The sequence below is a fragment of the Myotis daubentonii genome, chromosome 8 (assembly GCF_963259705.1).
Source record: "Myotis daubentonii chromosome 8, mMyoDau2.1, whole genome shotgun sequence".
Classification (NCBI taxonomy): Eukaryota; Metazoa; Chordata; class Mammalia; order Chiroptera; family Vespertilionidae; genus Myotis; species Myotis daubentonii.
The window spans coordinates 83510281-83538233 of NC_081847.1; the positions used below are offsets into that span (position 1 = coordinate 83510281).

General features: G+C 45.7%; 1 protein-coding gene across 1 annotated transcript in view; it reads right to left on the reverse strand.

The window, feature by feature from the left end:
• LOXHD1 (lipoxygenase homology PLAT domains 1) overlaps positions 1-27953 on the reverse strand; it is a 102134-nt gene that overhangs the window by 60063 nt on the left and 14118 nt on the right. The window contains exons 5-12 of the mRNA XM_059707222.1: positions 21400-21498; positions 15875-16023; positions 7975-8098; positions 5468-5718; positions 4263-4398; positions 3068-3228; positions 1993-2079; positions 1427-1562 (exon numbers count right to left, since the gene is read on the reverse strand). Coding sequence (XP_059563205.1) covers positions 1427-1562; positions 1993-2079; positions 3068-3228; positions 4263-4398; positions 5468-5718; positions 7975-8098; positions 15875-16023; positions 21400-21498 — 1143 coding nt within the window. The remainder of the gene's footprint in view (positions 1-1426; positions 1563-1992; positions 2080-3067; positions 3229-4262; positions 4399-5467; positions 5719-7974; positions 8099-15874; positions 16024-21399; positions 21499-27953) is intronic.

Below are 27953 nucleotides of genomic sequence, written 5' to 3' on the forward strand. Positions count from 1 at the left end.
TAAAAAAACAAAACAATATCTGTTTACTGAACCTGGTAGGTGTGAGGTGCCATAATTAGTACAAGAATTCGTCAGTGAGCAAGACAGACGACTCCTGCTCCCATGAGTGAAAGCGGAAGAGTGGAGAGGAGAGATGAACAGTAAAATCATAAACAAACATGAGCAGGAAAATGTCTGAGTTACATCTGTGATGAAGATCACATAGTGGAGTGATGCCACAAAACACAATGGAGAAATAATTGCCTTGTTTTCAAAGAAAATACTACTGAATGTGAGCAGGCAGGGTATAGTCACTGACCCAGGAGGCAAGAGACCTTGTTCTCTGTCCAACTCTGTTTACCCAATGGAGAACCAGGGCAAGAACTTCCTCAGTTTCCTTATCTGCATGAGGCTATTTTAAGGGCCCTTGAACACTAATATTCTGTAACCATACATTTTAATTAAAAATGAAGAAGAACCATAAAATAGTGCTAACTGCAAGCATTGGCTAATTAGACTAACAGACTGGCTGATCTCTTTTTAGATATGTGTTGCTTGGAGTTTCTATGTTTTTGAGTATTTAACTCTGTTCAAATAATTTCAATAAATATATACTGAGCTTTTACTGATGTGCAAATGCCTGAAAAGTGACACTATGGAAATATGTATAAGGGCTACTAGAACTGTGAGTGACATCATTGTCTATATATTCTTAACTCTATAATTTTGCAATACTACTTTACTACTAACAAATTATGGACTACCGTGAGTATAACAAATAAGTTAATTATATTAAGTGCCAATTCTGATCAATGTCTGCTTGGATGCTATTTGAGAGCTATGAAGCTCATTTCATACTCAGTGGCAGAGAATGCTGTGATCGCTCAGTAATGTCTGCCAAGGAAAAGGACAGGACATGTGCTGTGTATTTGCCAACACGCTGCTACTATAACCTAGAGGCAAAATGATCTCCCTTTACCCCTTTGAATGTGGATACTGGACTCCAGATTAAGAGCTTTGTCCTGGTCCTATTAGCTTTAAATAGAGGACCCATCAGGAGCAGCCAAGCATGGCTACCAGATCCAGCCTTCCATTTTGGGGGGCATCTTGTACATAATTTGAAAAGGGATGTTTCCTTTAATTTCAGGGCAGCCCTAGAGAAATATTGTCCAGTGCATATTCTTCTCATGCCCTCATAACCAACTTAAAGGTCCATACATCTCCCCTCCATCTCCCACACCTATCACCACAGAACTCTGGCATCAGGCCTTGGAGATGGCTCCTTCAAGATGGTCTTGAGGTTGGACCTCTAAATCCTCCCTGGCATTCACATGGAGCCTGATGATGCGCAGTGGACAAGACTACCAGCTCATTGGCCAGACCCTCATTGGCACACCAAATAGAGGCTCCACTGCCTCCCCCGGATGGACAACTGGTGAGCACTTACTGCCCATTATCCTCCGCACTGTTGGGCCCTCTGCAGTCATCTCCCTCACAGTCTCGTTGTCATCCTCAAAGGCATCCAGCCAGCGATTGCAGTTGAAGTTATATTTGTCCTTGGTCAGAGTGTTCATCAAGGTCATCTGGAATGAAGTCCTGGGGTGAGCAAGTGTGTGTACCAAAGATATTCACCCATGCCCTGTGGTCCTCAAGCTGCTATCTGATCTCAAGGAGGCCAAGGCCATTATCTAGAGATGACTCTTGTGGGAGGTAGAGTGCCAGTTTAATACGTATCCTTCAGGCCCCTGAGACCTACATTTGCCTAGCAGCCAGGTGCTGGGGCAGAATGCAAGGTAAGACTGCACACCTGAGCAATTTCTTAGTCTACTTTATAAGTCCCCGCCCCATCAGTAAGTCCCTGTGTGCTGTGTCCAAATTCGTGTCTTACTGTAACCTTTTTCCACCCTCACTCCAAACATATACAAAGCAAATTGAGGTGACAGGCTCATCAGAAAGGGCCCATTCTCGCTCCTCTCCCAACCACCTCCCAACCCCCGAGATGGTGCATCTTACCTTTTCTAAATGCCACCCAGAGCCAGGAGTCATGCTATCATGCCATGCCCGAACCTTGTAAAACCTGCCGAGATCCGGGAGCTCAAACTACAGTGAGAAATAACAAGGTTTGAGTGGGGACAACCAAGTGAAATGTGTTTATCCTCATAGCTGACCCCCTGCCAGGAGGGAACCTGCTTTGGGCTGTTTCTTTAGCAACAAGGATGGGTTTGCTTCAGTCCACTCTCATATACTGTGTCCTCTCAGGCCCTTGTAACCAGAGGGTGAGATAGCCATGGGCAGCTAGGCTTCGGTCTGAGCTCGTGAAATTGAACAAAAATAACTGACCCACAGTAGGATCCAGACTAAAGAAAATCTCCTAAGCAGTGAACTTCCAGGAACAAAATCCAGATGGCAGCCCTGCAAATTAGTACAAGCCCACAGCCCCACAGCTCTGCTGGGCACTGAAACAGACAAAAAGATCAATACAGCAGCCGTGCCCTTTCCCTAGGGGCTTGCAGTCTGGCCAGGAAGACAAACACAGAAAGAGCAATGAACTGAGTGGTATAATAGCGGCACCGGTGGGGTGGTCTGAGAAGAGAGCAGCACGTTGCAAAGTATTCTTACCTAAAGGTCAGAGCTGCACTTCTGCTGGCAAAACAAGCCTTGCTCTAGTTATATATGTATCTATACGGGAAATTTAAAGGTGTATTTCTTTGAAAATGTTCTAAAATTGTCGCTCCCTCAAATTTGCTCCTCACTCTCTAATTCAGTCCAGATCGGGTGGTTTGACACTAACTGGCTTCAGGATCTCTGGGCTCCCGGATGCTCACAACCATTCCACACTTGCCTCTTCCCCCAGGCTTGGCTCTGGACTGTCTGATTCAGATGAAGGGCCAGAGCTAACCTGCCCCCCATTTAATGCATTATCCATAGATCACATGTGGCACTCCTCATGGGGACCTCAAGTCTCCATTGCATCTTTGTGTCTTCACACTTCACCCAACCCTGGCTCAGAAAACCAGAATCCCATGACAAATGCCTCTTACGCCCCTTCCTCCTTCCTCCCTCCCACCCTGTCACACTTCTCTCCTACCCTAAACTTCTCAATTATGCCCGGTCTTAACCACTTGTTGTTGGGGTTCAGGAGAAGCGCATCCGTCCGCCCCTTCTTCCCATAAAGCTGGATGTAGATGGGAGAGTTGGTACCAGCTTTCTTTAAGTCAGTCGTCCAGACCCACAGGGACCAAGCAAATTCTGCAGAGACAGGTCAAGTTGCACCAAAAGCTTTAATAAGCAAAGAGATTTCCATGGTACCCGTGGGGAAGAAGAGCAAATCAAAGGTGATCGGGACTGAAGCAGGGGTTATGCATAGGTGTGCCCCACTCTCACAAAGCCCATTGTAACAAGTGCCAATTTTAGGCAGCCGGGGATTCCTTGCTATTTGAAAGAGGGAGACTTATGTTCCTTTAATGGGGGAAGCGTAGCATAATGGAGGAAGTGTTTTACACAGGGAGAAGGGTCTACTCCACCTACCTATGTCCAGTGCATTCAGAATGCACAGTGTTGAGCCATTCATCTAGCCCAGTGGTTCTCAACCTGTGGGTCGCGACACCTTTGGGGGTCGAATGACCCTTTCACAGGGGTCGCCTACGACCATCGGAAAACACATATATAATTACATATTGTTTTTGTGACTAATCACTATGCTTTCATTATGTTCAATTTGTAACAATGAAAATACATCCTGCATATCAGATATTTACATTACGATTCATAACAGTAGCAAAATTACAGTTATGAAGTAGCAACGAAAATAATTTTATGGTTGGGGGTCACCACAACATGAGGAACTATATTAAAGGGTCGTGGCATTAGGAAGGTTGAGAACCACTGATCTAGTCCATCATGGCAGCTTATTCAACTTGAGGACACCAGGGTACCAGCCTTGGTGGCAGGTGTGTGGCCTAGACCAGTGGTTGGCAAACTGCGGCCCCTTGAGTGTGGCTCTTCCACAAAATACCACGTGCGGGCGTGCACGTACAGTGCGATTGAAACTTCGTGGCCACACTCAAGGGGCCAAAGAGCCGCATATGGCTTGCGAGCCGCAGTTTGCCGACCACTGGCCTAGACCCTGGAGACCTAAGCTCTCTGGGGACCCTGCTCTTCCTTTCCAGAGGAGAACTGAGAAGCAGAGTGGACCCCCTTGAAGCTCTTGCCCAGTGGTCTGACGCCCTGGCCTTTCCTGCCCCTGCCTGGGGGGCTGCCAGGCTCTGGGCCTTTCCACCTACTTTTCATCCTCTTCTTCCTGAGAGACACCATCTCGTAGAGCTGCCTCTCGATCAGCCCATCCATCTTCTTCTCATCCAGCCAGTTGCTGCAAGGGAAGGTCTGCTGGATGCCGGTGAAGGGGCACAGGATCACCACCTGCGGGAGCAGACCACACATTGGGACCGGCTTGCAACGCTCAGCAGCCTCCTCAGCCCCATGTTTAGGGTCATCTACATTAAGACCTTCAAGGAATGCACTTTCTTCCCATTGCTTATCTCATTTTAGATCCAGAAATACCTCTTCCAAGAAGTCTTCCCAAATAGGTATCATCCATCCTCCAATTTACCAGCCCAAATCTCAAACCTTTTCCTCTATACTCAATAACCTCTTTAAATACCATAGTTCCTTAAGCACATTGTAAAAATCTCAATCTGAACCAAAGTAACTTGGATACGAAATTAATTCCCTATATTTGTCTTGTAAAAAAAGATCTATCACATGAAAGGTAATTAATATCTGGAATTTAATACAAAAACTAACTGCCCTTTTCTGGACTTGAGCTTCATTCAACCTTCTCTCCTACACCCTCTCCATCTGAACCTGCATTCCAAAGTCATGGTTTTAGAACATGGAAGTCTATGTAGCCCAGGCCACTCACACTATAGATGTTCAAAGGAAAGTTCCTAGAACACTCCAAAAATCTTCTATTAACATACACTGAGACAAAACTCATAATACAGTATGCTTTTTTGGGGAGAGAGAGAGAGAGAATTATATGGCTGGGGAAGGACTCAGAGGAGTTTCAAGAGCATTGAAACTTTTCTATTTCTTAAGTTGGGTGGTAGACAAAATTGACTTTGGTTTTATCTCACGTTTGTTATATATATTCTTTAAAGCATAAGTATCCACAATACAAACATATATTTAAAAATACGTGTTGAGAGATTTATAAACTGGAGCTAAATGCCACACCAGAAATCGGGATAGTCTACAACCACCAACTGAGTACATCTCGATCCCCTACCCTGTGTCTGGCCCTTGGATGCATAAACAAAACAGCCCCATTCCTGACCATCTCCAAGACAAGGTGAATGGGCACATTACCATCCAAAATGCCCAGTGAAAGGCATTGCCCATGTGCCCTGTTACTGACCCAGAGGAAGTAGGAAGCAGGTTAGAGTTAGTTCATATTTAAAAGTTAAAGAAGAGAGGGAGCATCCCTTACCTTCTCACAGTACCAGCCTCTGTTGGCGCCAACATTGCCGTGTCCAATGGAGACCCGGCTAAGGGGGCTGAGGAGGACGGCCAGCTCGATGTGGAAGATGTCTGTGCGGGCACGGTCAAACACACCACCCTCCAGGAAGATTTTTCCACTGTTCTTATTCCCTTTGGCCCCGTACATGACCAAATAGATTTTGGATTTCGTCCCAGCCCCCTGTAATTCCCCAGTGAAGATGGTGACAATGTATGAGATAGCTGGTGTGGAAACAAGAGGGGAAAGAACAGGGTTCAGTGCCCACTGGCTACCATATCGTGCCCACCTTCTCCCTCCCTGGCCACCATCTCCCCAGGTCTCCCTCTTCCATACAGCCCTAATCCCCTGGTCCATTCCCCAGATGGCACCCAGTGCCGCTCTCAACCTCACTTCATCTCTTTCAGAGTTTGTGTGTTAGTGTCTCTGTGTCTAGGGATAAACAGCAGGTATTATGACAGGAAGCTGCCAGCCCTAATCACAGGAAACTGAAAGAGAAGGAGGAACTTGGGATAGCTAAGAATAGTACTTATTATTAATGCTAATTATCATGTGCAGATTCTTAATAGCTGCCGGATGAGTTCTGCTACATCTAATTTAATTGTAATAGTCAACTCCATTAATAGAGATTTATGTTCAGGGCCATCTGACTCATTTAGTTTGCTCTCTTGCTCATCACTTCAAAATATAATTTTTAATAGAGGGCACTTGTTGGTGTGGTGGGATGAGGGGAGACTGAGGCAGGAAGAGAACATTGTGGGGTTCTGGTCAGTCGGGAGGCAGTCTGAGGACTTGGAGCTCTGGGGGAGAGCCAGCAAGGGAAGATTAAACTCCAAGATGGGGCAGAGTAAGAGAAAACACCAAAGACGACAACTGGACAGGTCTGGTCTCCTTCATTCATTCTGTCCCAGAGTCTAAGGCAATGGCACATTAGTCCTTGTTAATTCCCTTTCCTACCCTGGCTGCACCTTACCCCCACCTTCACTCCTTGGCCCCAGAGAAATAAAAATCCCAAACTTATTTGGGAGCTAGCACGTACAACTACATAGATGCATTATTCATTCAAACATTTACACCTTCTTTTGCTCAACAGACATTTATTGAGTGCTTATTATATGCCAGGTATTGGGAGAATATGAGGATGAAAAAGAGTGGCCACTGCCCTAAAAGAATGGGTCTCCAGCTTTATTATCCAAAATACACACACGGATGCTGTTCTCACACGAGACATACTCCCTCGGCCTGGGTCGCCAGCAGTTCCCAGCCTCTGACTGCCATTTCTCCCTTTCCTCTACTACTGGAGGCAAGTAATGGCATCATGGTTACAGGGGTTACGTTAAATCTGTTCTAATGTATGTTTTTAGGTAAATAATTTGTGAACTTGAGTTACAAATGACTTGTGCAACAAAGATCAGGCCAGCCCAAGGTGCCGCAGCGCTGGAGCAGAGGAGCTCATGGTGCCCTGAACAAAGACGGGAGGAATTGTCCTGTGTAGAGGAAGTGGGGAGGGTTCAGGGAAGTGACTGGAAGCAGGAACTTGGGAAACACAAAGTAGAGAAATGGCATTACAGGCTGAGAAAAAAGGCATGAGGTAAAGAGAGAGGAAGAATAAGGGAGGGCAGAGAGAAGCTGTGGGGGAGGTGGGGGGAATGAGGAGGAGTGCAGGTAAGGAAAGAGTGAAAGGTATGCAAAGGAGATAGAGGAGATGGAGGGTGTGTGGAAGTGGTGGGAGAAGCTGTTGGAAGATCCTGCTAATATGGTGAACTGGAGCCAGTTCAAGGAGCAATTTGAATACCACACCCCAGAACCTGGACTTATCCTCTATGCAGTGGGAGCCATGGGAGGTTCTGCAACAGAGCGCATTCTCACATGTGCATTCATGAACATAGATTTTCTGGAACTTCCACAGACTTTCATGCTTGGAGTTTTAGGTTTTCCACGGAATTCATACAGCATAGAGATTTAGGAGGTAGATCTAATCCTGGATTTGTCAGTTACCAGCTTGAGACCTTGAGCAGGTCTTTTAACTTCTATGTGACTCCATTTCCTCATCTGTGAAATGGGAACAATAACAGTTCCTATATCACAGGGTCATTGTGAGGATGAAAGGAGATGAAATGGGCCAGGTGCCTAGCAGAGGGTTGGTATATAGTGAGCACTCAATATTAGGAGGAGTTAAAATAATGTCCTTATAAATGCCCACATGTATCAGGGGTTCTGGCTTCATCCCATGGATGACTTCTTTTGCCCTGGGCAGTAAGTGTCTGCTCAGGGGCATCTCTCCATCACCTCTGGCATCAGCAGAGCCCCAGACTGCAGCTCAGAGAAACAGAACATTTTCAAGAGCAGGAGGAATGTTCTTGGAAGACCCAGTTGGCTCCCACTTGATTGCAGTCCTCCAGGCCCACAGATGAGAACACTGAGCCTCAGGCAGAAAGCAAACTATTAGCCAATGGAGTCTCCTTTTTCTTTGTTTCTACCTGTGGTCTCAGCTCCACCCACGAAGATATCCCTTTGGATTTTGCCATCGTCTTCATCCAAGGCCAGCCAGCGGTTAAGAGGAAAGTCATATTTTCTTTTGTTCGCAATATCTTCAATGAGGATCTAAGAAGAAGAGAGGGAAGGAATGTTAAGTGTCGTTGAGGATGCACCTGGCGATCCAATCCAAATTCCCCATCCCTGAGTGTCCTCTAAGAATACACTGCCATCTTCCTAGTGGCCCACAGAAAACTCACCACAAGGACACAGCTGTGGCCTGGAAAGCCTTGCAAAACATTGAGAGTCACATAGGGATGCCTGGCAAGTGCCCCTACTTGAATTACTGAGCCACTGTTCCCTCCTCTGCTGCAGATCATTTTTTGAAATTGAATGCAAGACACTTGGCAGGATGTGCCCTGTGAGATGGGTGTGAGAGCTGGAAGCCTGAATTGCAGACAGGACAGTCATTACCTTCCTTATCTGAGGAAGGTTGGGGTTCTAACCTTGGTGAGAAGCAGAGTCTATGCAGAAGGAAGGGCAAGTCTCAAATCTGGCACCCAGAAGCCCAGGATCTGGTGATCAGGTTAGAAAATGCCAGCCATGGACAGTGAGGCTGGTGGAATTGGCCACTGATGAGGCTTCCTGTGGGGTCTCACCTGTGAGCTGGGTTGGCGAGGTGAGATAAAGTGTCTTCTAGAGATTACCCAGGACCTGAGGTCCCCTTCCCAAAGGTCCCGAGAAGACCCAGCTGAAAACTCCCTCTAAAATAAGTGGAATTGTCAATAACTGGAATGTGTCCTCCAGTCCTTGCACTGTGCAGGCAGAAGATCTGGTGACAGACAGGCCTGGGGAGTAACAATGTCTGCCCGGGTATTCCCAAGACTGCCCGAGAGAGGGGGGCTCTGATTTTCAATAAAAACTCACTTCCTAAGATCCAAGTGTCTGCAGGGCGGAAACAGGGCACACATGGGGCTGCCTGAAGGCATCTCACCTTGCGTTAATCCCGTGTCCATCAAAGAACCTTTGAGTCTAAGCGCTGGCCTCCTGAGGACTCCGCCCACCAGACAGGAACCGGGGCCTGAGTCAGTGACTGGAACCAGCCATCCCACCAGGCTTCTCTCCCCAGACAAGCCAGCTTTCAGGCCTCAGTTTATAATTAGTCCCTTGTGAGTTTGGTTGGTGTGAGTCATCCCCAGAGCCTGCTGATTTGATTGAAGGTCTGTACTTTTAAAGCTGAGTGGTGGTGGCACTGCCCAGAGGGTTTCTCCCAACTCATCAATTTGCACATTTTTGTGGCTTTCGTCTCCCAGGGTTGGGGTAGATGGGGGAGTCACTGACAAGGGTCTGGTCCAGGTTTCAGCCTGCTTCCTAACCCCCAAACTGACTCTCACAGAGTTGGGAAAGCAAGGTAAAGAAAGACAGGACTTAATTTATCAGATAAGTTGTCAAGTCTACTAATAAACCTAGATATACAGATGCACCGTCTTTGCCTTCGAATGTTCCCAGACCAGTGCCAGCCAAGGTTTGAAGGGCCAGGGAAACACCCTCACAGTTCACAGTAATGTCATCAATCAAGGGCCTCAACTGGCCTGGTTTCTGATGGAAATTCCTGACTTGAGAAGTTTAGCTAATCTGAGAAATAAAATGTGCACCACTGAATACTTCTATGGGACAAAACTAGCTTGCACAGCTGAACCCAAAGGAAAGTGACATTTGAATGAATATTCAAATAACAACCAAAGTACCAAAAAAAGAAGAAGAAAAGAAAAACAAAGGCCAAAAGAGAACATCGCAGCTTAAATACTGGTATAGCAAGTATAACAGTCCATGAACAGTTTAGAAATTTTCCAGATTCATACTGAAATATGGGGACAATTATTTATGACATCTATTGGTCCCCAAATCTGCAAGATGAGGCTGGAGGAAGCTGGCACCTGGGGGTGGAAAATTTTGGAACATATCTAGCAGCAAATGGTGATGGGGAAGGTGAGAAGGAGCAGAGAAGTGAGACGAGGAGGGAACTGACACAGGCACTCACGTATAGAGACTGTACAGGGCGCAGAGGGTTCTCCCAAGGGCATTCCGGCCTCTGCTGACATGGGTCCTGGCGGACCCCCTCCAAGAGAGGCCTAAGCAGCTTTCTCACAAGTTGCCCAGGCACCTCTGGATTTTCACGGAGTTCCTTTTAAGAACGTGTTTGCTAACAGAATGAAATGGTGGTATTCCCTCCAGACCACTGTTCCATGGATTCTGCTGTTATGGCAGAGGTCAGTGCAAAATAAGGCGGGAGAGACAGAAGCACCCTTCACCATGGACAATAGAAGTGCACACCTGGAAAGAGAGAGTGTCTGTGTGTGAACCAGACAGACAGACAGGAGCAGAAGCAATGATCTAATAAAAAAACAAAAACAACAAGAGCTATTTCCCCTGCGGAGGAATATTCTCCATGCGCAGACTGCAGCCCAGCCCACGAGGAAGATGATGCTGGCCTTCCACGAGGCAACAGAGACCAGGAGTCATGCGTATAGCTACAGGCACACAGCAAAGTCACAAGGCAAGACCACTGGGTTAAAAAAAGGCAAGAAGGACAACCGACCCCTGAATAAGAGGAACAAAAGATGGAGCTGCTAAGTGTGGGTCACTTCTTCGTTACTTCTTTCCAGATGGTTCACAGATACGTCCAAACAGATCCAGGGCTCGGGGCCTTTGTGTCCTCCCTGATGTGTCTCCAATACATGGAGTTGGTCTTGGAGTCAGTATGTTTTCAATTGATGTGGAATGTCAACTATGATTCATAGCAGCGCTCTCTCCTCAATATTAGAGTAACTTTCACCAATTTTACATAAATAAGCTGATTGGGGCAGAAGCCCATTCTGTGCTTAGCAACTGGGTGGCTCAAGGGTCTCCTGCCTCCATGCCCTGTGCCGAAGCACCAGCCACAGGGCAGGAAAAGAACAAAAACAAGTCTCTGTTTTCAAGGAGTTTTCACTCCTTCTTTAAAAGCACAGATACCATCTCCAGTAAGCAGCCATCACCACATTCCAATTGTGGTTAACTTTTAGAGCTCTAAGACCAGGAGGCAAAGGACAGGTGAGTTTTTACACGGGAGAAAAAGGGAGGGAGGTCTGGAGCTGGTAAATCTACTTTGAAATAAAGCCCAGCATCCACGAGTTAGCAGAACAGACCTGGGCTCCAAAAGAACGAGGGGATGTTCTATGGGGGAAACAGGCCAGCAAAGAAAGGTGGGATCTCCTCCTCCCTGCCACAAGGCTGCCCTTCCCCACATGCTCTGCAGTTGACCCATCACACTGAAACACTGTCACATATATGTAACTTACCATAAATACCAGTAACTGTAAGTGACAGCTTTTGGTGACATCCCCAGCACTCTCGCTCCTTCCTCTCTACACTGTCTTCCTCTTCCTCTAAACCACCCCCACACACGCTCCCTCATTACCACCTCAGGCCACCTCACTCAATAAAGACCTGCCCTCGCCTACTTCCCTAAGACCACTTCTCAGTTCTCTGAGCCCTGTGCCCAGATCTCTTCAACATCCCTGTCCCTGCTACTGATCTTCATGGCCAGCTCCAGCAGGCCCTCCCCGACGCCTCTCAGATCCCCGGTCAGACACGGCGCCCCCCACAACACCTGCTTGTGCTCAAGACTGTTATCTCATCCTGCTTTGCCTTAAGGTCGGGGATTCTGTATCCTGACCTTCAAACTGGGAAACGGTCTGATCAGCACGAATGGGACCCCCTAGGACAGAATGCTTGTTCACTGAAAGCTGGACTTTGCATCAAGTTTTGGGATATAAGGTACCGTAAGCAACCTGCCTTACAGTGAATAAGCAATGATTTAAGGACTTGTCCTATCTCTTTTAGAAGCAGGACCATGTTTATTATAACAGCCACAGTTGGTAGTGTGGGGCCTACGATGCAATAGTCACTCAGTTAATGTTAGTTGAATGTCGAGTATTAATTGGTGACATGAGGGCACATTGGGCTTCTCAAGGCCCCTGCAATCCACTCCCCGAGCTTCTGTCTCTCTTCCTATCAGAGGCAGTGGTGCTGGTTGCACTGATATTCCCCACAGCATGCAGCAGGCCATCTGCTCAATTCTGGAGTTTCTAACACATGGCGCAATGGGCAGAACAGACTGGGAGTCCAGAGAACCTGGGGTAGTACCAGTCCTGCCACTGAACAGCTGTGAGGCCCGGAGCAAATCTCTTTACTGAAGCAGATGGACCAAGGACAGGCCCACTGGCCGAATAATGTTCCATCTTGTGACTGCTGATCTTTTGAAGTGGTTGTTGAACTGAACTGACCATTTGAGTCAATCACAGTTGTGGGGCTAACCAGATGTGGGGACCAAAGCCACGCGCAAAGCCTGGGGAAGGGAGGATGTCAGCCCAGGAAGGGGCAAGAGCCGGGGAAGGGATGTGTTGGTCACACCTAGGTCCTTCAGCCCATCAGCTCAGGCTGAGCAACACACACATGTGATTAACTAGACAGAAAAAGAGGGAGATAACCTATGAAGGGAATAATGATACTGGCTTTTGGATTTATCCCACCAAAGCCTTAAACACAAAGGCCACAGGAGTGGTTGTCATGTGAAGTTCAGCCGGCAACCTCTGGAATGGAAGTGCTGTCTGTGCGCGTGTCAAACCTGATGATGCAGTCAATCTAACGGCCCCTTTAATTGGTGTCTCTGGGGAGCTGAGGGCAAGTGGATCAATCAGAGTGAACGAGGGGAGGGGCAGCCTGGAGACCAGGTGGGCGAGGCAGGAGCGTAGGGCCGCTATCCCAGGCACATGGGAAAGTGGCCAGAGGTGGCCCTGAGTCTCCCCCCAGCCCCGGTTTTCAGTTTGCACCCACCTTGCCTGGGACCTCCAACCTTCATTCCTCCTTTCTCATTACACTTTATTCCTCAGGAAAATGTCTAGTAAATCCAGGCACGCTGACCTACAAAATGCTTGAATTGTTTGTATGTCTTATCCTCGGGAGCATTTTGGTTGCTTAAGATAAAGGAATACAGGCTGTTAGGATATTTTCAGAAAAGCCAGTGAACCTTTGAGAGAAGCAACCACCCTTGGCTTTGGGGGGATGGGTGGGGCCCTGCCTACCAGGCCCTGAGCTCACCTGTGTAGATAATATAGCCCCAAATTGAATAATCAATCTCACACTGACAGTAGCCTGCTTGGCCTTTGGGTTTAAGAACTTACATGCAAATATGCATAACCCATGGACACAGACAATAGTGCGGTGAAGGCCTGGGCGGGGGGGGGGGGGAGTGAGGGGGGAGTGAAGGGGGTCAATGGGAGGGAATAAGGGAGGACACCTGTAATACTTTCAACAATAAAGATCAATTAAAAATAAAACAGTGTCTGAACAGCAAACAATAATAAAGGGGGAAGGAAGGAAAAAGAGGGAGGAAGAAAACATTCCAAAGAATGAGAAGAAGAGCAGAACTCTTTGTGGGGGGAAGATAATGAACCAACATAGGCCCTGCTCCTAGATGTTTTCTGGCAAGACTTTAGAATGATAAATATGAAGACACAATTCTGCAAGCCTCCTGGCTTGGGGGTTGGAGGTGAGAACCCCACACAACAGCTTTTCCAAAAAGAAACAAAAGTCTGCTTGGCCTCAATGTCAGATGTCAGAAGGCAATGGAACAAGATTTGACATTTCAGAGGACAAAACTGTCCTCACACTTTGCCAAGCTGCCCTTGCCTTGAGCATGAAGATAATGAGCGGCCCTGCTCTGCCGTGTGAACCTGCCTCCTTCATGAAGCTTCCTGAGCTCACTGGTAAGTGGCCCATGCGACCATGAAGGAACCCAACCTCATGAAGTGCAGCTGCAACAATGGTGTCAAGGTCACACCTGGACTTCAGGTGCACTTTGCTGCTCCTTTCACTAACCTTCGGGAGGATGCAGGAACTGGGCTTCCAGGTACTGCTCTGAGCCCCATCCTGACTGAGGTCACAAAACACACCTGCCTCCTCTCCCACCTCTGCCCAGCGGAACAAAAACCTCCCTGAAGACACACCTCCGTCTGTGCATTGGATGTTTGGGGTCTAGACTCCTGCCCCATTTCTTCTCTCATCCAACCAGCATTTGGCCTCCTGACACCCTGTACAGCACCAGGATGGCTGCTCTAAGGGCCAGACAAGTCCTCTCTTTTCCAAAGGAAACTTGGCCATTCTTTGCTTCACAAATTCAGCACCCTGCCCTGTACCGAGGGCTAGTTATGGAGAGAAGTGTAGCAGACACTCTAGGACAGTGATGGTGAACCTTTTGAGCTCGGCGTGTCAGCATTTTGAAAAACCCTAACTTAACTCTGGTGCCGTGTCACATATAGAAATTTTTTGATCTTTGCAACCATAGTAAAAAAAAGATTTATATTTTTGATATTTATTTTATATATTTAAATGCCATTTAACAAAGAAAAATCAACCAAAAAAATGAGTGTCATAGGTTCGCCATCACTGATCTAGGATGTTCACTCAACACCCATGCCAATAACCTTTGTAGCCTATTTCTACTATGAAGACTGGAAAGCTAGGCCCTTGATGTCCCAGTTTCCATGCAGCCATATCATATTTCTGGCCAATAAAATGCAGGCAGAAGTTCCAAGGCGAGTGTTACTTCTCTCACAATAAGGAAAGACTTGCCAGGAAAAATAGTCTTTTTCCCCTTTAGTCTCCCCTTCTCTTCCTGCCTAGAACACAGATAAGACGGCTAGAGGTTCTGCAGCCATCATGTGATCATGAGGCACCACATTGGAGGATGAGAGCCACAGCACTAAGAATGGTGATGCAGCACGACAGCCGGTGTCTCAGAAAGAAAGCAGCTGCACCGGCCCTGAGCTGGCCACATCTGGTTTCCTGTGAGATGAGAAAAAGAAGCCCCTAATTGTTTAATTCTGCACTTCAATTTTCTGATACTCGCAGCCAAATACCTTCCTAGCTGATAAAAGAAGACAAATGAAGTAACAACAAAATCTTGCTATCAAACAGCTTCATTTTCTATAGTCAAGTTGTTATAAATCTGAGCGTTTTCTGTTTCAAGAAATAAGACCTTTTTCAAGATTATATTATACATTAACCTTTTCCTATCATCTGTGATGAGCTGAAATATATTGATAGCCTCGTGACTAAGGGAACTATATGCAAAGAGCTGGTAGCCCATTTTCTAAATAACCTCCAACTTCCATTAATTGCTAATATTCTTTTGGCTGTTTCTATCTTCTATGACTCCCATTATAATTCTCAACAGTCCTCCCTATTATAGTGCCTCTTTCTGCCTCTAATTTTTGGCTATAGGTTTAAATGCATGTAGCAATTTTGTTAGAAAGGGTTGTAAGTAAGCATTAGGCTGGGATGAGAGTCCAAGGGGGTCTTGCCATCAAAATGAAGGCAGAGCAAGGCATGACCTTTCCTTCAAATTTTGGACCAGATATGTTTTAGCTTCTCAGAAGCCTTGTTGTCATCTTCTTGATTTGTAACTTTGTCCTGGGTAAGTGAAATTACGAAGGACCTGAGAGTCAGATATTTGAGGTATAAAGCAAAATGAGCCCAAAATAAGTCACAAGATTAGGGTCAAATGAATGCTCTGAGTAGGCAGGGTTATAAACATTCATGGGAGGGAGAGATTCTGGTGGGCCAAAGTTAGGGGAAGCTTCCTGGCAGAGCACTGAAGGGTAAACCAGGCTCTCTAGGAAAGTGATAACATGGGCAAAGTCTTGGAGGTATGAAGAGGGCAGCATGGTTGGCCAGCGGGCTCAGGCAGAAGAGTAGAGGCAGATAGATCATGAGAGGAAAGTTAGGGCTGAAATGTAACTCCGTGAAGAGCCAGAATCCCCCTCCCAGGGCACAAGGACCACAGACAGGCGCTGAACCCACCTTGGACAGGAACCAACCTGCAGACGCCCCCTTGTTGTTGTGGCCAACAGTGATCTTCATCAGCTGCCCCAGATCAGGGGCATCCAGTGTGAACTTGTCTTCAGCTCCCTTTTCAAAGTTGTTCTTTTCACTCTCCAGCCTCCGTTCCCCTGCACGCACGACATGCAAGAAAATTACAGCGAAGACCAGAGGAGGAGAGGGAACCAACTCCAATACCTAATGGTCTACCCACTGAAGGATGGTCTCCAAGGTCAACGAGGGGAGGAGGTGTTATAGTGGGTGACAGGTGGTATATGGGCATTTTCTGTACTTCCACTCAATTTTGCTATGAACCTAAAACTGCTATAAAAATAAAGTTAAGCCTGGTGGGTGTTGCTCAGTGGTTAAGGTCCATCTCTGAACCAAGAGGTCATGGTTTGGTTTGACTCTATTCCCAGTCAGGGCACATGCCCAGGTTACAGGCTTGATCCCCAGTAAGGGCCTTGCAGGAGGCAGCCAATCAATGATTCTCTCTCACCACACCACTGATGTTTCTATCTCTCTCCCTCTTCCTTCCTCCCTGAAATCAATAAAAATATTTTTTTAAAATAAAATAAAGTTAAATTTTTTTAAAAGTCAACAAAGGTAACTTGAACATATATATGTGTGTGAAATATATATATTTGAGAGATTGGTATATATGTAATTTAGATCTTGCTCTTCTGTAATTTTTTATTCATATACTTTATTGTCTTTCCTTTGTCATGCAAACTTCTTTTGTTTTAATGGAATTTATCAATACTTTCCTTCATTGTTTTTGCTTTTAGTGAATAGTTGAAAAAACTCCATTCTGAATTGAGATTTTTTTAAAAATATATTTTATTGATTTTTTACAGAGAGAAAGGGGAGAGATAGTTAGAAACATCAATGAGAGAGAAACATAGATCAGCTGCCTCCTGCACATCTCCCACTGGGGATATGCCCACAACCCAGGTACATGCCCCTGACCGGAATCGAACCTGGGACCCTTCAGTCTGCAGGCTGACGCTCTATCCACTGAGCCAAACCGGTTTCGGCCTGAATTGAGATTTTAAAAAAGACACTCTCTTAAAGTTTCTTCTAAAATTTTCAGAGTTGTTGTTTCACATGTAAGTCTTTAGCCCATCTGGAAGTTATTTTTGTATATGGTGGAAGGTAAAAAAAATCTAATTTTATCTTTTCTCATATGGTGAGACAATTGTTCACACACCAGTAACTGACTATTTCATCCTTTTCCCACTGATTTATAATGCTGCCTCTATGTGTGTTTCTGGACTCTTTATTCTGTTCCATTAGTTTTTTTTTTGTTTATCCTCTATCCATATCACACTGTTCCAGTTTCTAGAGACCTGCAATGTCTTAATATCTGGCATGGTAAATATCCCCATATTGTAAATATTGTTAATATACTTTTCAACATTCAAAATTGTCTTGGCAGCCGAAACCGGTTTGGCTCAGTGGATAGAGCGTTGGCCTGCGGACTGAAAGGTCCCGGGTTCGATTCCGGTCAAGGGCATGTACTTGGGTTGCAGGCACATCCCCAGCAGGAGGTGTGCAAGAGGCAGCTGATCGATGTTTCTCTCTCATTGATGTTTCTAACTCTCTATCTCTCTCCCTTCCTCTCTGTAAAAAATCAATAAAATATATTTTAAAAAATTGTCTTGGCAATACATAGTTCTTTATGAACATGAATTTTATTAGCAGCTTAAGCTGTAGGATATTGCCCTTTGGAAGTGTGATTAAAATTTCACTGCATTTATAGAATAATGTGAGAAAATTTGACTTCTTAATAAATTTAAGTTTTTTCTCATCCATGAGCATAATATATTCCTCCATTTGTTTAGGTATTCTTGTATATCCTTAAATAAAATTTTATATATTTCTAGAAAACTCTTTTGTTAGAGTTATTCTTAAGTACCTTATAATTACTATTAGAAGTCACATGTTTTAAATTAAATGTTTGATTTTATTAATTTTTGTATATTAATCTGGTATCCAGAACCTTTATTAAACTTTCTCTCCCATTGATTCAAATGACTTGTAAATTCTCCTAAATTTTGTAAATGATTATTTTTTATGAAAATTAAAGTTTCTTTCTAAATGGAGTGAAAGGTTGGAGTTTCTCCTAATTTTATTGACTTATAATCAAAGAATGTTGTCTCAATGATATTGACTTATTTGAGTTTGTTAAGACTAGCTTTGTGGGTTAGTATATTATCATTATGTGCTTGAAAAAATGTGTGTTCTCTACCAGTTGGGTGCAGGAATCTACATACTTTCATAAAATCAAGCTTATTAACTGTGTAGTTAAAATCTTGTGCAGCCATACTAAATTTTTATCCATTTAAGTTATCAATTATTGAGTATTGTGTTAAAATCTTCCACTATGATTATTTACCAAGTTTCTCCAAGAATTTTGTTAATTTTTACTTCACATATTTTTGGAATAAGTTGCTAAATTTATACAAGTTCAGAATTATCATATCTTCCAGGTTTATTTTTGTTTTTTGGTATTGCCTAATATACTTCTATATTTAACAAAGCATTTTCCCTTAAAGATTAATTTTATGGATACTAATATAGCTATACCAGCTTCTTTCCTGTTGCTGATATGTTCCTGGAATACTTTATTCCATCTTATTTATTCTCAGCCCTTCTGTATCATTTATGCTGAGTTTTATTTATTTTCATTTAATACGAGAACATATATCCTTTATCTGGTGAGTTTCATTTAATTCTACTTATTGTGATTATTTATATATGTATCTTACTTTTTGCTTTTAACTATGCCTTGTCTTTATTTCTCTTTTCTCCTTTCCTGCATTCTACTGGATGGATTGACTTTTTATTCTTCTTACTTCCTCTTTTGGTTTAGAAATTATACATTTCTATTTCTGGTGATTCATTTTATAATTTTAATATGCATACTTGACATTAAAGTCTAAATTTAATATCTCTACTCTCCTAGGATAGGAGAATGCACTGGGACCAAGAACTTTATTATGTTTTAACAATTATTATCTACTTTCCTTCTCAAAGATTATTGTTTTTTAGTGTTTTGGGTCCACATTTTCTCATATCCTGATATAGTCATTATTGTTATCACTTTGTATATCAATGCTTGCTTAGATTGTCACATAATTATCATTTTTTTGGCTCACTTTGTTTCTTACATCCAACCCTTTCTTTGGGGTACAATTTCCTTTCTCTTTGAGCATATTCTTTAGGGGTTGTTTAAGCATAGGTCTATGAGTGGTAAAGCCCATTTCTCTTTGTTTGCATGGAAATTCCTTAGTTATGCCCTTATGCTGGAATTATAACCTAGCTGGGTACAGAATTCTAGGTTGATATATATTCTTGTTCAGAAAACTGAAGATACTATTCAGTGAACTTGTGCCCTCTATAGGTTGATGATAGGAATTTGCTATAAATTTAAATTTTTTATAGAAGGTAACCTACCAAATCTGGTTACTTTTAAGTTCTTTCTCTTTGCCTCTGACTTCACCACAATGTATCTAAATGTGGATGTTTTTATTTATCCTGTTTAATGACTCATTTTCTTACTTTAACTTGAAGATTCATATCTTTGCTCAATTTTGAAGTTTCAACCATTATCTCTTCAAATATTTCCTCTCACCTATTATATATTCTCTGTTTCTGGAACTCCTGCTTAACATCTATCAGGACTTATTCTCTCCTTCATGCCTCATGACTTCTCTTTTATATTTTCCAACCCCTTTTCTCTCTGCTACATCTGAATATTTTGCTCATATTTATCTTATAGCTTACAAATTATCTATTCAATAGTTTCTAATTGTGTGAATTAAGCCATTTATTAAGCATTTGTATTTATTCACTATATTTTTATTTCCTGTATTTCTTTTTTTAAATTTTAATTATTGATGTTAGAGAGAGAAAAACCTTGAAATGTTGTTCCACTTATTTATGTGTTCGTTCATTCATTCTTGTATGTGCCCTGACCAGGGATCAAACCTACAACCTTGGCATATTGAGTCAACACACTAACCAACTGAGCTACCTGCCCAGGGCCATTTCCTGTATTGCTGTTTGCTATATTTTTCACGGTACTTGTTATTTTCTTCAATTGCATGTTTCATGTTGATCGTTTAAAATACTTAAATTATAGCCTTTTTCAGGTTACTATATTATCTGAAATTCTCCAGGGGGGCAGCGGAGGGTGTGTGTGAGTGTGTTAATCTCATTGTTTGTTGTATCTATTGGTGCTTAGCCATGTTGAATTGTGTCCATAAGTGTTTTGTGGTTTTGGAAACTGAATCCATCTTCAGTACTTCATCTATAGGAATCGCAATCCTTCTGCTAAGCACCCAAGGGTATTACTAGCACGGAACCAATTTTCTGTATTTGTGGGAAAGGAAGTCCCCCAATTCTTCTGGTAAGTACCCAAGGGTATTACTAACACGGAACCAATTTTCTGTATTTGGGGAGAGGAGGTCCCCAAAGCACACTTGTAGTGTAAAATCAAACCTCAAGCCCACATGTGGTACAAGCTGAAGGTAACAATTTCTCAGCAATTGCCTTTTTAATCTGGAGCTCTTGCAGAGATAAGTTTACTATACTGACGAGCAAATGTTTTCCTGTTCTATTTTTTCACTGAAAATGTTCCTGTGAACCTTCAAGACTCCTGGCTTTATGTGTGGTTCTAATTTTGCATACCTCGCCTCATGAAGGGCCAAGAGCTCATTTTATGACCTCAAATGGTATAAAATCCACCCCGTAGATTGCTGAATGTGAAAGCTCCCTCTTTTCAAGAGCCACAGCATCAATTCGTAGCTAATATTTTGGTTTTGCGTTCCCTCTTCATTTCCGGCACCTGGAGACTTTTTTTTTTATTATTCTTATAAGCTCAGCAATGCATTTTGAGTTTTTCAATATATTGTGTCCAAAATTAACATGTCTCGGTAGCTGTACTGTCTCCTATGTTCTTCCATTAAATTGGCAGAAGCAGGAGAGAACCATCTGCCTCAGTTCCGCTGGCCTGAATTTCCTCCTAACACCTGTAGCTGTGTCTGTGTCCTCGGTTCCTGCTCCATCTATGAGGCCAACTCTAATTCTATCCCTGGTCCCATTCTGGTCTGCCCCAAACCACTGCATTGAATCAGGCCAGGCCACGTCCCAGATTATAACTCAAGATGGACATGCAGCTTGGGGAAACCCCTAAAGACACATAGGATAAGTGAGAATGAGTTCCATGGTGATTGGAGCTTGGATCTGTTCTAGGGTGCAGGACAATTTTAAACCAAGCCAAAACCTAAGCACACCTTACCCTGAAAACACATCACACAGATAAATTTTACAAGAGGGACACCTTATTGCCCAGAGGAGCCCATGACAACCACATCGTAAGAAGAGAGATCCTCAACAGAGCAGCCTAGAGAAACTGGGGCTGCAAGGAGGGGAGGAAACAGCCCACCTAAGGAACAGTTTCTGGGCATGGTTTGTGAAAGAAAGAATTTCAAACCCCTTACCTGTGTCTCCATATTCTCCAAAGATATTGATGAAGACATCCGCGTCTGTTCCTGCACCAATGACATCACCAGTGTACACCTTAATTTCATACCTGTTACCTGAGAAAGGGGTCAGAGAAAGCCTCAGTTCATTGGGATCCTGAGGAGGGAAGAACAGAGGCCCCAAAGTAACAACCACACCACCCACCCTTCCCTCTAGCAAGGCATGAATTGTCATGATCACTGTCAGTAACTGAGCAACAACCAAGTTGCCTGACATTGGTTCCAAACGTCCCTTGCTAATACATAAGCATTTCAGATCAACACATTGTACACTTTAACCTTATACAATGCTCTATGCCAGTTATAGCTCAGTAAAGCTGGAAAATAGTCAAATGGTCATTTTTAAATTGATTGCATAGCATAAATCAGAGGTAGAGTGGACTTCAGTTTTTATCTACTAACATGTTGCCTTGGGATGCATGAATCAGCCCAAATCCAAGGTACCCCAGCACATTTCTCCAGGATATTGAAATGCCTCTTACTGGGCCCCCTGCATCTGCTCTGCCTTCTCCAATCTGTTCTCCATACTTCATCACAGTGTAAAAATTCACTGGGGAAAATGGGTTCTGTAAATGAAAATTGTCAAGGCTATACCCAATGCAAAGACTAGAGGCACCAATAGTAGCCAGCAAATGCACACTTAGAAATTACCTCATTTAAAGACCTGTATCTGCTTCTTGTATCTTTGCTCCATTCCTTGAACACTCAAATATCTCTGCCTTGGCCTTAGCCCCAGGGGTGCCCCCGAAGGCCACTGCTGAACAGCAGTCAGTCAGAAGGGGCACCAGGACTCCAGAGGGCACTGGGCACAGGGAAGCAGGAGAAAGGATGGGGGTTTGGGGGACTGGAGAGCATTTGTGGAAGGAGTAGCAGACATTCTGAATCATTCCAGAAGGTGGAATTCAAATTAGCAGGTTGAATTATAAAGAAGGATATTTTAGCTCAAAAAAGCAACATTTCTAGTGGCCAAGGCTATCCAACAAGCAATGGGATGCCCTTGGGAAGTGAGTTTCTCACCCCTAAAGACACATAGGCAGTTATCAGGTGCCAAGCACATGGGTGGACAGCCATCTGTCGGAGATGCTGTGGAGAACACGCCAGAGGTGAGAGAATGTGAGAACACTAAGGGTCCTTTTCACTCTGCAATTCCACATCGTTTGGCCAGGAAAGGGAGCCCTGCAGACTGTGCAGGGAAGCCAGGAGATGAAGGAAGCATCTCAGAAGATGGGGGAGCTACCCAAGGCCATGCCAGATGAGGCCTGGGAAGCAGGAGCCCACGCAGGGTTTTGGGAACACACGGCATCCCTGTGCTGGACAAGTGCCCACAAGCAGAGTGTCGGGGCCAAAGTGAGGCAACAAGGAGGCAGCCAAGGGTCAGCGATCCAGAGAACAGGCAGCACTGGGGTGGGAAGGAGCTTCCAGGACCTTCTGGCTGAGGCTGTGCCCAGGGATCGGGAAGCCAGGGGAACCCAGTGCAGGAGGAAGTCAAATCAGGCACAGGGCTGACAGCCTTCTAACCTCTGAGAACTTTCTATGGCAAAATGGGGTCCTAGAGCCCCATGCAGTTGGCTGAGTACAGAGCAGGATCCTGTATGTCAGATGACCTTCAATCACACTAGGGGAAGGGGGATGCCACACCTCACAGCTGCTCTTTAAAGGGTCCCCTAGAGTGACAATGAGGCTGATGAAATTACTGCTCTTCCTCCTTTTTTTTTTTTTTTTTTACATTTTCTCTTTAAGCAGAACCTCAGACTATCTGACTATTTGATTTGCCATTTTCCCAACAAGGCCTAGGGCCCTGTGCCAACCCTAATTGTAATTAAGTGCATATATCGATGAAAGAGCAAGCTGAATAAAATAGGGCTCCCTTCTCTCCGTTGGCAAACTGTCAGCACAGTGCATCAAACCCTGCTCCCCAAGGGTCCTGTGAGAGCCCCATGATTTCCTGTGACCAGCATCTCACTGAGCACAATCCAGATGCAAGTGGATTTTGATAGGTTGAGTCCACCCCTTAATCTGATGATCAGTGAGAGGGTAAAATGCCCACCTGTGAAAACTGGCGGCCCTCCTGGTAACAGGAACTTGTAATAACACAGGGAGAGGTGAAGGGCTTATGAAAATCTCTGCCCTGCCCTGAGGCCAGAAAGGAGAAAGATGATAAGAAACAAAGGTTGAAAGAGAATGGGCAGGGCTGACCCCCCTTCTGGGGCAAATCATACTGAACATTCACACAGGCCTTGCAGCTCGCAGGGCACTAGCATGTCCTTGAAGTCATCTGATCCCCACAATAGCCACATGACACAGGAGGGGCACGTCCTGTTGATATTCTCATTTACAGATGAGGAAACTGAATCTCAGAGGGCAAGGTGGCATGCCCGAGGTCACACAACAGCTAAATGATTCAAGAGGGGATCAAGGCCAGGTCTCCCGTCTCCACATCCAGGGCTCTTTCCGGGACACTCCTGGCCTCTTGTGCTCTCTCCAGGGGCTGGCAAACTTTTCCTGTAAAGTGCCAGGTCATCAATACTGTAGGTCATACAGGCCATGTGGTCTCTGCCTCAACTACTCAACTCTACCACTGTATCACTAAGGCAGCCATGCACAATCTACGTAAAGGCACACGGGCGTGGCTGTGTCCCAATAAAACCTTACGGACACAGCCATTTAAATTTCATATAACTTTCCTGTGTCATGAAATATTATTCTTGTGTTTATTTTTTTTTTCAACCTCTTAAAACTGTAAAAACCTTTCTTAGCTCGAGGTCCACACGGACAGGTGGCAGGCGGCGCTTGGCCCACAGGCCGTTGTTGGCAGTCCCTGCCCTGAGCTCTCCTGTGCTCTCAGCATTGTTCTGTGTGTTTCTAGGCGGAGGACTGTGGGCAACTCAGCGCTCAGGGCCTGGAGCGGGAGCATAGCTGCCTGGTCAGCTGCTGGTTGCAGGATAATCACGGCACATCCTAGCCACGAGCTGAGCAGCTCAAGGCTCCAAAGGATGGAGAACTAGTGCCCTTTCTCAGAGGTGGAGGAGGTGAGAAGGAGCATGTCCCGGGCCTAGTGTGGGCAGGCGGGGCCAGCTGTCCCTGCCTCCACCATGCTGTGTGCCTGAGCTGAGCCTGAAGTTCCCTGAGTCCAGTGAGAAGCCGGCACGGGCTGGGCTTTCCTGAAGGTGGGGACAGATGGAAGCACCAGTTCTTCAGTGTTAGGCATTGTGCCTTCAACTCATTGCCTAACTGAGAGCAAGCAAGGAGCAGAGCTGGGAAGAGGGGAGAGATCAAGTTGGAGGAGGAGCTAGCAAGGCGTTCATCACCCTGAGCAAGCTTGGGAGGAGCAGGGCCTAGTGATGGAGCGCGGGAACTGCTGCCCGAGCCAAGGTTGGCCCATGGTTTACACATCTGGCACATCATCTGTCAGGAAACGCCCAGCACTGAGTTTTCTCTGGCCTGTCAGCAGGACCAGCAGTAGCCCACACAGTGCCTCTGTGCAGATGAGAAAAAAGGATCCCTTCCTCAAGACACGCTGCTGCCATCTGTTGGATAACTGTCATAAGAAATGCAAAAATCTTCAACTGTGTCCTCACAGAGACACGCTGGTGCAGCGCTCAGCCTGCACAACCCAACCGGCAACCCCACCTTCCAGGCAGTAGCCTTCTCCCACTAAAGCCAGTGTGAGCTCTGAGAGGCCAAGCTAAGCTGAGCATTGATCTGAAAAGGATACAGTAAGGAAGATAAAGCGGGGATTCAGTTAATCACGTGGTGCCTTCCAAAAATCAGAGCGGGGCTGAGCTGGCAGAGTTAGTTGCAGCCTAAAGACAGGCTGCTTGCCTCAGGCCGCAGCAGAGGGTGGTCTGTCCTTGTTGCCTGGCGGTGGGGGGAGCGGGGGGAGGACAACACATGCCCAGCGTCGCCCTCTTTCTTTCTTTTCTCTGCTGGCCCCATGGCAGAGGCCCAGGCTGCTCCCATCAAACAGGAAATCTGTCTCCTGCAGGCCGGCCGGAAGCTGCCTGCGTGGGCTTCCAGAAAAGGCAGGCAACGGCAGGCCCGAGCTGCCTCCTGCGTCTGGTGCGCCAGCCGCCCCCACGGCCTCCCCTGCACTGTCTGGAACAGTCGGCACACGGCAGCGACAAGATACATCTCCATAGAGCCACTGTGGGCGCGGGGGAGGCACAGTCACGGGGGGCTGGAAGCCCCCGTCCTGGTACCGTGTGCACACTGAGCCAGCCAAGCTGCTCATCGTGTTCATGACAACAGAAGTCAAGCAAATGCTCTGTAACGAAGCCTCCATCCCGCCTGCCCAGGAAGGGACCATCCCACACCCACCAGCATTTGTGCCTCAGAGAAAGCTCACGTGGCCAGGGCTTTTTTAGGAAGCAGAGAATCATGAATGAACTGGTGGTGAACTGACTCACGGAGCTTTTTTCCCCTTGCCTTCCACCCGTTCTCAGACCCCGTGTGATTAGACCGTGGCCTTGTTTCTTTGGGCAGGTGAGGAGTGGGGAGTGGGTTGGAAGATGACTGGACTTTATTTTACACCCCCTCAAATCTGCAATGGCTCACACCCTGACACCCCTCACTTCCGCTCACTGAGAGCCAGATGTAGAGAAGTGAGACATCACAGGCACTAGGCGGAAGGAGAGAAATTCAGTGGGGAGACTTATCCAGGTCAACCCGGGTATGGAGAGGACATGGTCAGCGGACCCACAGATGAGCAGCAATGCTACATGCCAGGAGCTGGGGCACAGCCACTGACCAACAGCCCTTCCTCCATGCTGCCCCCAAAGGTTTCCTCTGTCTTCCCTCAGGTCAGAGGCCCAGTCTCTCGGCCAGATTCACCCCGTTCTTCAAATAGGACTGGAGCATTTCTGCTTTCTCAACCTGGCTGCCCTTGTGCACACACCCACTTATCAAAATAATAATAAGAGACTCTGATGGTTGCTGAGGACCTACTCTGGGCCAGTCACACCTACTGTCTCATTTAATCCTCAGCATGACAGACCCAAATGCTGCTAATGTCACCATTTACTGATGAGACAATGAAAGCAGAAAGTTAAGAAAGTTAACCAAGTCCCCACGGTTAGAAAGGGTGAAGCCCAGATTTGGACTCAAGGGACTGGACAAGAAGGTGCTCTCTTAGCTGTCATTTCACCCCTCCCCGGTGTGGTCTGGGTCTAGCTTGAACCCACTTTCCAAGCCTGCAGTGCCCCAAGCAGATGGGAACCCCTTCTGTGGCTCTCACTGGGCTCACTCTGGCTAACACTCAGAGCTCAGGGGAGGGGTCAAGTCGGAGACCATAGGTAGTTAGAATGCATACCAACAGCTGTTTCAGGACCAAGGCAATGTTGGTATCATAAGTCCAGAATGTCATGCATACAAAAGCAGCACTGAGAAAGTGCTGTTTCCACAAATAGAAAAGCAAAGGTTATTATAAACACCCATTTGAAAATCAAAATAACCAAATAGAGGGCAAATATACAATTTCATGCATCCCCCAAAGGTCTCAGCTGCTGGGTTAAAAGAGAGCATGGACTGTGATGGTGCCCAGAGCCTGAGGAACAGTGAGCTGTGAGTTGGAGGGCCTATTCTCAGCTGTGTGAATGAGATACTGTGCCATCAGAGCCCTTAGTTCCCCAAGTGCTCTCATTCTCTTTGAAAGCCTAGCAAACTCCTTTTCAACCGTGAAGTCTTAGCTTGGGCATCACCTCCTCTATAAAGCCCTCCTGATGCCCCCTTCCTCTATGCTTCTATCAGTTCCCGTTGGTCATCGCTCACTTAGAACATTCTATACCTTTGCACTGTGATTACTTGTTGGCCTACCTTTCTCCTCTTCATAATCTAGGTTCCTGCCTATTTTCCATGAGCACAGGGTCTGGTGCATAAAAGATTCCCAGTAAACACCCACTGAATCACTGCATGACATTGGGGGAGGATGACCTGGTATCTTGAGCCAGGGTGACCAAGAGCAGGTCACTTAACTTCCTGGGACTTCCGTTTTCTCCTCTATAAAATGGATAAAATCCCTTTTGGTCCTGAAATTATCTGATACTCTTCCCTGGGGCCTCATTCAAAGCAGTTTTCTTCTTCCCACTCTTTCCGGAGATGATTTTCTGCATTGCTACGTGGGAGCAGATGGGGTGGGCGGGAAGCTGCTGTGAAGTTCAGAGGAGGAGAGTGATGCGCGGCTGGCCCAGCTCTTCCCACCCTGAAGTCCTCATCACTGTGAGTCCACGGGCCCAGGACCACCTCATAGGGTCCTGAGAAACAGTTACTCCTAACAGCACCTACAGCAACCAAAGCTCAGAGGGCCCTAGAGAACATGAGTTTTGTTAAGGGTACATATCAAGGAAGGGAAGAGGATTGGGAAGAAAGGTGCTTCCCACAGGCTTCAACGGCAATCAAGGTCATGAGTCCATTCCCAGTTGTCTAGACAAGCCTGCCGGATTCTAGAGGCAGGTCCTGGCACTGAGTGGTTCCAAAATCCTTTCTGATTCTGAGAGGACAGAATCCTGAGTCTGTGC